General features: G+C 29.6%; 1 protein-coding gene across 2 annotated transcripts; it reads right to left on the bottom strand.

Annotated features, from left to right (window-relative positions):
• Positions 1 to 820: 820 nt before the first annotated feature.
• LOC115705277 (cyclin-A2-3) lies at positions 821 to 5261 on the bottom strand. Of its 2 annotated transcripts, none has more exons than XM_030632572.2 (12): positions 5017 to 5261; positions 3929 to 4261; positions 3450 to 3711; positions 3096 to 3241; positions 2868 to 2960; positions 2589 to 2722; positions 2328 to 2403; positions 1999 to 2075; positions 1872 to 1905; positions 1628 to 1777; positions 1404 to 1538; positions 821 to 1318 (listed from the first exon to the last, which is right to left on the bottom strand). In XM_030632572.2, the coding sequence occupies exons 2-12, from the start codon at positions 4208 to 4210 to the stop codon at positions 1262 to 1264; spliced, it is 1446 nt and encodes a 481-aa protein (XP_030488432.2). In that variant the 5' UTR covers positions 4211 to 4261; positions 5017 to 5261; the 3' UTR covers positions 821 to 1261. The 2 variants fall into 2 exon arrangements, with proteins under 2 accessions (XP_030488432.2, XP_030488433.2); XM_030632573.2 differs by having other exon boundaries at positions 821 to 1315; positions 5017 to 5260.
• Positions 5262 to 8555: the final 3294 nt, after the last annotated feature.

Consider the following 8555-nt stretch of genomic DNA (forward strand, 5'->3'; position numbering starts at 1 on the left):
CTCAATCACTGTCACTCATATCTCAAATTTTTCTAACATTACTCTTATTTTTTTTGTGACTTTCCACCTGATGTCATAATTATTAAGGCACCTACCTAAACCTAAGTTGTGTTTATTTTATTTTTTTCTTTCTTAGACAAACTTTTTTTTTTTTGAAATGATAAACTTTCATGTCTTGGGCACTTAATTATATTTTGAAATTGATAAAAGTGAAAAATTTCACATGTAAAATAGAAATTGAAATTGATAGGTTCCATCATGAGATGATACTAACATTATGTTTGGTAGAATGGAAAAAGTAAAAACATAGTTTGGAGAAAGAAAAAAAATTGGTTGGTTGAGAAAAAAAAAGTGAATGAAACAGAACAATGGGAAAAAAAAATAATGGGGTCTACCAATATTTTATTCTCCAAAAGTGGAGAAAAAGGTGAGGACAGATTTTTACAATACACATTTAAATTAAAAGAAAAGAAAAAGTTTACCTTTGTTTTTTTATATAAAATTGTTAAATTATAAATTTATAATTGTACCAAATTTTATTTATTTAATAGCAATATTTTCTTTCCTAGCACTAGTAGCACCTCTATTTTCTATCCCACTATTTTTCTCCCTTTCCAACCAAACATAGTGTAATAATTTTAGCCGTGGAATGAAATGAAATGAAGTTTTGACAAAAGAATATTAGGATGAAATGGTAATGAATCACAATTCCAACAATAAATCTCATCATTCTGATTATAAAAGTAATAAGTTATTTAGTATATACTTAATAAATGGTCCTTCTATTGAGAAATATGACTAATTAATTTACAAAGTAGCCTACTCCTTCCAACCAAAGCTTACCATTAAAAATCATCAAGAACATGACCACTTATGCAATTACAAGGCATATGACATGACCACTATATATAAAGATAGTGGCAATTAAATAGTGTTATTTAACTTCTGAGCTACAATGATATAGTTCTGATCTCTCTCGAAAATTTACAACTCAAGAGGAACTAATTCTATGTGCTGTCTAAAACCAAACAATTTTTTTTTTCTTTTTTACAAGTTTTTAAATCCCAACTTAGTGAACCCTATCCTAAATTTGACAGACAGAAGGTCAGTGAACCTAAACTAAATTGGGAAAAATGAATGGAGTTGAAAAGTGGAGAGAACTAAAATTAGACATTTAAGCACTAGCTCAACGTGTAAAAGACGACAGCCAGTGGAAACACACACCTATCTTGTTAGCAGTCATTGCATAATCCATCTCTCTTCAGAAAAGCGTTTCAAGTAGTTCTGGAGAAGATAACACTGCGATCGATTTATACTGCTAAGAACGAAATTCATTGTATTAGATACTTGGAATGAAAAATAAGAACTAAAGATTCTTTCTCATCACAAATGTGATTTGATACCTCTTCTTGTCTATATTTTGTTCGTGTAGCACTTAGAGGACAACCGTTGGAGTTTCGTTGTAATGATTGTAAAGCAACAACAGCAGTTTTCAAATCTGATGCCTTGTACGAGGTGTAGTGTTCTAGTGTTGGATTCTGATAGATATTAAGAAAGTTAAACTTCTACTGAATTATATGGAACTCACAACAAAAGAAAGGAAAAAAGATAAGGAGTAAAGGCTCACCCATGGATGGCTAGTCTGATCTAATGTCCATCGGGAGAGAAATATGGCCGATGCAGCAATGACAGAAGGAAGGAAACTCAAGAAGCCATAATCTATCAGCGTTAATTCTGTTAAATAACTGGCCAAGTACTCCAGTTCAAGACTAGGATTCTGTAAATATATAATTACACATGGTAAGAATCTAACTAAAACTCTGGAGTATCCTGCTAGCTACACTAAACAACTTAGCTCTGCATTATCTTACCTTATATGATGCTTGAGCTGCTCGAAGAAATCTCCTGGAGAAAAGAAAAAGAAAGAAAACAAGAAATTGAGAACATGCATAAAGCAAACAATTAGTTTTGAAGTGACTCGTTTACATGCTTAAGTACCTGAGGAAAGTTTTTGCCGTGGGCGCAAACAGTTGAAATTTGAAGTACTTCAACACTTGAATTTCCATTTCCAAGACCTGCCATTTACTAAATTCAGGAATGGAAACGAAAAACATAATTTGATGGGAAGAGTAAAAACTATGTGGTGAGTGCAAAAATTAAAGATGTGGCAATATATAACATCCTTGTGAGCTCATTTCCCGATAAAGACAAAATTTACAACGACCTGACTTGCTTGCAATGCATGAAGAAGTATCATGGTTGGGAAACAAGATCAAATTATTTATATAAACTCTGAAGCCTGAAAAGATTTAACCAAAGAAAGGTACCTCCTCTCTCGTATAGGTATTGTCCGTGATAAAGCAAAAATCCTCTATACGTGGTGCACAAACTTCTTCGTACTTCCTTCAATCAAAAAAACAAAACCATATTCACTTACATGTCAAAATAAAGACAGATACCGCTCAAGGTAAAGTGAAGTCCACTCAAAATATAAGGTATTTATTGATGTATTATTATTTTTATCATACATTCATAATATAAGCCACGTAAACTCATGCAAAAACTTTGTTATTAAAATGAAAGCTTACGAGGATATTAGCATGCAAGTGATGCCAATAAGTTGAAGTCTCTGTCTCTCTATGTAATTTTCGGAGAGATATCGATCAATCAGATATACTGTGAGGTAAAGTGTATCTGGCTCCAATTTATATTCTACTGATACCTGAAAACAAGATAATCATGATCAACTGCTGTGTCTTGAATATCCAATAGAAGACTTAAAGCATCAAAAGCTATATGAAACAAAACTTAGAAATGACAATGAGATGCAAGCATTATATATATGACAGGCTAAAAAAATAGCTGACCTCCACAAGCCAATCAACCAAAATACCACGCATACATCGAGTGATATCTTGCTGTGTTGTGTCCATAAAATTAGAACATGGCCTCTGCGAAAGCTGTAAGGAAGAACAAAGTAATTTGAATTTTAAATCAGCTCCTCACTCAAATAAACAGAGCAAAGAAAGGCGAACAAATTATGTTAATTAAATCTCACTCTAAAGGAGCACAAACAGAATATTAGATGCACAAACCTCTGAAACACGCAAATTGTCATAGATATCAGGAGCATAGGTGGAACACAATTGAGGGTCCTTGTTATTTGCATCAACATCAACAATGTCTGGTTTAATTGATGTAGTGAAGTTCTCAACAGAATAATGTTTCTCATCCTTATCTTCTGAAATAAAAATGAAAGTCAACAGTTAATGAAATTCAACCATACAATCTATTCTTCACCGAAAGATATTATTGTACTCGCTTAAATAGAACTGAACAAGTTAATACTAATACTATGTTAGTCAAAGTACAAGCTTTAAACACCACAGGATTCCAAAGAGACTCAACAAAGTCAAACAAACATGTCACATTTTCTCATCTTAGCTAACCTTCCTTTGAAGGACTTTCGTGTTCTGAAGTAAGTTCAGATGTTTGACTTCCAAACAGGTCCTCATGTTTGCCAAACCCATTTGAGCTAGTGAACCAATGAGGCATGCTCTCTGTCAAAATTTCTGAAGATACAACCCCTTCAGTTTTAAATTCTGTGTTGTCTTTCAAATCAGCTCTCAAAGAAAGGACATCAGTGGAAACTGAAGGGGTCACTTTGTTCACCTTAGCCTGACCCCTTTTAGCAGGGTTTTCGTTCTTAGCCTAATAACCACCAAAATTATGCAAAAGTCAGACCTTTCATAAGAGCAAGATTGATCTATCCGTTACTTTTTCAAACAAGTAGACACCATGACACAGATATGACGATCCACACAATGATAAATGTAAATCAACACGACTATAAGAGTAAGAGAAAAAAAAAAAACTAATTTGATAATACAACTTTCAAATAAGATTTGATATCTAGTGAAAACAATACCTGAATTTTAGTTTTGTTGAAAAAATTTCGATCACAGAAAACATTAGTCACGTCCTGAAGCATAACCCTCTTCTTCTTCTTACATTGAAGATGAGGATTGTCAACATTGTTGTTATTCTCATCCATATTTAGATTTGTAGGCGAAGCCCTCTTCTTGGTCTGTTTAATAGGTGCTTTGGAAGGGGGCAGCTGTCCTGATACTACCAAGGCCGCTGTTCGAGAACGTGTTATTCTACCCGGAAATTCTCTAGCCTTAGTATTTACCAAGCTCCCCCTTTTCATCTTTTCTGGTTAAGAAAAGTAAGCTTCAAATTCGTAGGTTGTTTCTCAAACCTGGTAAGTGAAAGTGAATTTGAATCAGCAAATCAACAAGCCAATACATGAAATGGGGAAAAAAAAGACAGCAAAAACTACATAAAACATCTGAAAACTTAAACCATTGAAATGTGCAGTATGAATTGATTCGGTAATTTATGCATAATATGCATCGAGCGTAATATTTTTGTAAGAAACCAAAATCAGGTCATAATGTTGGGCCAAAACCATTACCAATTTTGAATCTTTACATGTAAGTCAGTAATTTTGTTTAGAAATTTTCCAATTTGGGTTTAAAAATTAAGCTAATTTCTCTTTCTTTTCCAAAAAAGAAAGCTCAGCTCCAGTAAAGATTTTAAAGAAGTAAAGTTTATGTGGACAAGAATTGTTCTGATGAAATAAGTTCTGATTCTTCGGACCAAAAACGTAACATGATGAAGAAGAAGAAGAAGAAGAAGAAGAGAAAGAAAGTGTTCGACACATTACTATCCAAAATCGTCGAACTTTAGTGTTCTTTCCCTTTCCCCTTTTCCTCTCGATTACGCTAACGATGAAATACACCACAAGTCAAACACCATACAAACACGATCCCCAATCTTTTAACAAAAAATCATTACAATCTAACTATCAAAAACTCACTAAACCCTAATCGATTTTTTCCCAGATAAATAATATAATTACCAAAATCCAAAATTGGAAAGATCAATAAACAGATACATTAGAGTTTCATCGTAAATGTATAATATTGATTCGTCAAAAACAAAAATATTGACCTGAAACTCTCCTCTTCTAAGCTCCAAGTCCTCCATAGACCAAATGGAAAAGCTTGAAGATATAGAGAGAGAAAGTCTGAGAATGAGCGGGATGTTAGGAATTTGAAAAAGAAAGAAAAAAAAAATCTGAGAATGAATAAGAAGGGGCAGTAGGTTTAATATTAAAAAAAATTATTAAACAAAAGAGAAGCTTTTATATAATACAAAAATCTTCCCAACAGTTTTTTAGGTTGACTGTTTGACTGCCCAGAAAATACAGCTAATTAACTATTTTATTTATTAAAAAAGATATTCTTTTTTATCTTTTTTATCTAAAAAAAAATTAAAATTTTTCACCCAAAATTTTATATACTATCAAATTGTATTCTTTATACTATAATTTATCATATTCTATTCATTTACTATTTATCATATTATACATTATATTCTATTTTAATATAAAACAAGTAATAATAGTTAATAAATAAATGTAAAAATTGAAAGATAAAAATATTAATTATTTTTTTTATCAAAATAAATAAATAAAAAATAAAAATGTGTGTGAGTTACAGTTAACCGAGTGCGATTAATCCTAACTTTATTTATTTATAATAATATTTTTTTTATTATTTATTTAAGTTAATTTTTGCTACTCAGAGCTCACTCAGCTCAGCTCAGCTTCTTCTTTTTTATTATTAATTTATTATGTGATCCGGTACACTAAAAGACAACCATTCTGACAAGTGGACAAATCTCTGATTGCCATGTGGAAATAAATCAATAATATAAGTATATTCTGTTACCCTGTTGTTGGGTGTGAAATTATAATAATAATTAAGGTATAAAATTTTGATCATAAGGCTAGTTATACGATTGTACTTTGATTAGTGTTAAATCAGAGCTATGTATTTTTTTATATATTTTATTATTATAGCTGTCAGAAAATGTAATAAGTATTGCTATTTGCCACTAGAGAATATGATTTATTATTATACTAATTATCATTATCAGTCTATGACTAACAATCCAATATCCATTAAAAATTAATTAACAAGTTTTTTAATTTAATTTTTTTTAAAAAAAAATAAATATATATTCAGTTTTTCCCTATTTTTAATCAGGTTTGATTTCAAATTTATTCAACTTGATGAACAATTGTAGGTTAATTAAAACGGGTAGTTGTATGACTAATTATCCATAAATGCAGATAATTATCTTTAATTATTTACTTTATTACAGGTGTATATAACGTCCTAACTGTTACAATTTATTAAAAAACTAACAGTTATAATTTTGGAAAGATACATATATTTTTGGAAATATGGAGAGGATCAGAAAATTAAAAGTTGTTGTATTAAATATATCCAATTACTTATCATTCAATAATTTTTTGTAATTATTTTTTATTTTTAAATTAAAATATAATCAGATGTAGTTCTAACTAATAATCTAATTAAGAAAGACAAAATAATCCGTACATACAAAAAAATGTATATTAATTATTCTTTTATTTTTTTCACACAGAACAGATTTATAAATAAATACTGACAATATATTACATACAGTGTGTGGTGTAATAATTTGGTACTCAAACTTAATAATAAGATAACAAAAATAACAAAGTGATATAATGATCAGTGCATGCTCACCCCCAAAATAAATGATCATGAATCTAAGATTGAAGAAATATGATCTTATGATAGTAATTATTAATGTAATAAGTAGTCAACGAAAATGATAATATATATTTATTTTCAAAGGGGTAGCTAATTAATTAATAATTAAAATGATAATATTAAAAACTGTATACAAGATATACATGATAATAAATAATTATAAAAAACGTGTTTTACACAATTGAATTTGAAAAAACGGTCCCTAATTAATGTTGTCACGTCTACATTTAGTTTAATTAATTTTTCCAATCTAGGATATACAAAAAAAATATAGCTAGAATAGATAATTGAGTATTCTATTATAAAAATTTACACACAAACACATCACTTATTTTTCAAAAAAGTTTATAATTAATTACAGAAACACCCTCCTTTACTTAAATTTTACTTTTGAAAGTTTGACCATTAAATGCTTCAATATTTTTATACGCACAACAAAACAAACAAAGACAAGTAGAGATAGGTCTGTGAGTGAAGTCATTTTGTATAATTAATTTAAAAGGCAGTGGAGGGAGGGAGAATATTACTTTTTTTGTTAGAGTAATTTGAAAGTTAAAGAGTGTAATTTTTTTATTAATTGTGTTTTACCCGAGGAGTAACTACAATTAATTAATTAATTTGAAAAACATATATATATAGTGTGTGTGAGTGAGTGAGTGAGTGAGTGGTGTGTATTTGAAAACTTTATTTTGAAAGTGAAAAAGAGTGGGAAGATAATAAGAGAAGAGAGGATTGATTATATATGAAATGTGTGTATGTATTTATTTTGTATTTGAAAAAAGGGTTGAATTTGGATTTGGAATTGGAATACAAGAATAAACACGTGATCTCTCAGCTTTATCATTCACTCACATCGTAAGCGTATGGTTGTGGAAGTGATGAGCTGGACCCCACATGATGGGAACAACTAACTACTATACCCATACTATTTATTCTTCAACCTAAATAATTTCTCCTTTTTTTTTTTTGAGGTCAGTCTTAATAATTATTTTCTAGAGAGTACTACCAATAACATCTTCTTTATCATCTCCTATTTCCAATGTATTTTATCTTAATATTTGTGTAAAATTAGCTCCAAAAAATGATTTAGCTTCAAGTTTTACCTATAAATGAATAAAGAAAGAGTTACAAAGATGCAAATTAGTATAGACAGTGTAGTTACTTCGTGGTGAAAGAACAATAAAAGTATTATATTTAGCACATATTTTGCGTGACTTTTCATAAATGTCATTTTGTGAAAATATGTGGTAGAGCAATATGTACAACACTTTATTGGAAATACTTTTTGTAATAGTAAGTATATCATCATTGATACAATTTGGTAGTCGTGTATATTTTTATTTTTCTTCTTTTCGCAATGTGAATAACATTCAAAATAACAAGACTGAGCTACCACAAAGGGACCCCTAGCAAAGGTTCTGCGAAGTCTTAGAAGTGAGTGACCATTTTGTAATTGAATCAACAATGTCAGATTTTGTATTTTCCAAATGAAAACTAAAAAAGAATAATGTATGAGATCGATATTTATTTGCACTATATAAAGTATTGCACAAACATTTAATTGCATGTTAATTGTTAATAGAATATAAAAGCAGCAGAGTATATATGTAGTTATAAGCATAACTTAGTATTTCACATATCTTTTCACAAAAGAAAAATACAAATTCTAATTCTAATTCTAATTCACTTATCTCCAATATTGAAAGATGTATATATATTAATTGGGGAATAGATTGGCGGTTTTTATGATTTTTATATGTTAGTATTAGTGTTACTGTTACCTTTTGATCGGTAGAGAAGAAAGAAAAGAAATGAGATGCAGAGTTAAATTGAGTTGTTGGTGAGAAAAAAAAATAGTAAGGAAACCCACTAATATTTTTTCCT

Source organism: Cannabis sativa, chromosome 1, assembly GCF_029168945.1.
Source record: "Cannabis sativa cultivar Pink pepper isolate KNU-18-1 chromosome 1, ASM2916894v1, whole genome shotgun sequence".
Lineage (NCBI taxonomy): Eukaryota > Viridiplantae > Streptophyta > Magnoliopsida > Rosales > Cannabaceae > Cannabis > Cannabis sativa.

Coding starts and splice junctions, on each gene's coding strand:
- LOC115705277 (XM_030632572.2), bottom strand. CDS start 4,210: ATGAAAAGGGGGAGCTTGGTAAATACTAAGGCTAGAGAATTTCCGGGT. Junction 2,404..2,588: donor ACTTGCATGCTAATATCCTC/GTAAGCTTTCAT, acceptor TTTTGATTGAAG/GAAGTACGAAGAAGTTTGTG. Junction 1,906..1,998: donor ACGGCAAAAACTTTCCTCAG/GTACTTAAGCAT, acceptor TCTTTTCTCCAG/GAGATTTCTTCGAGCAGCTC.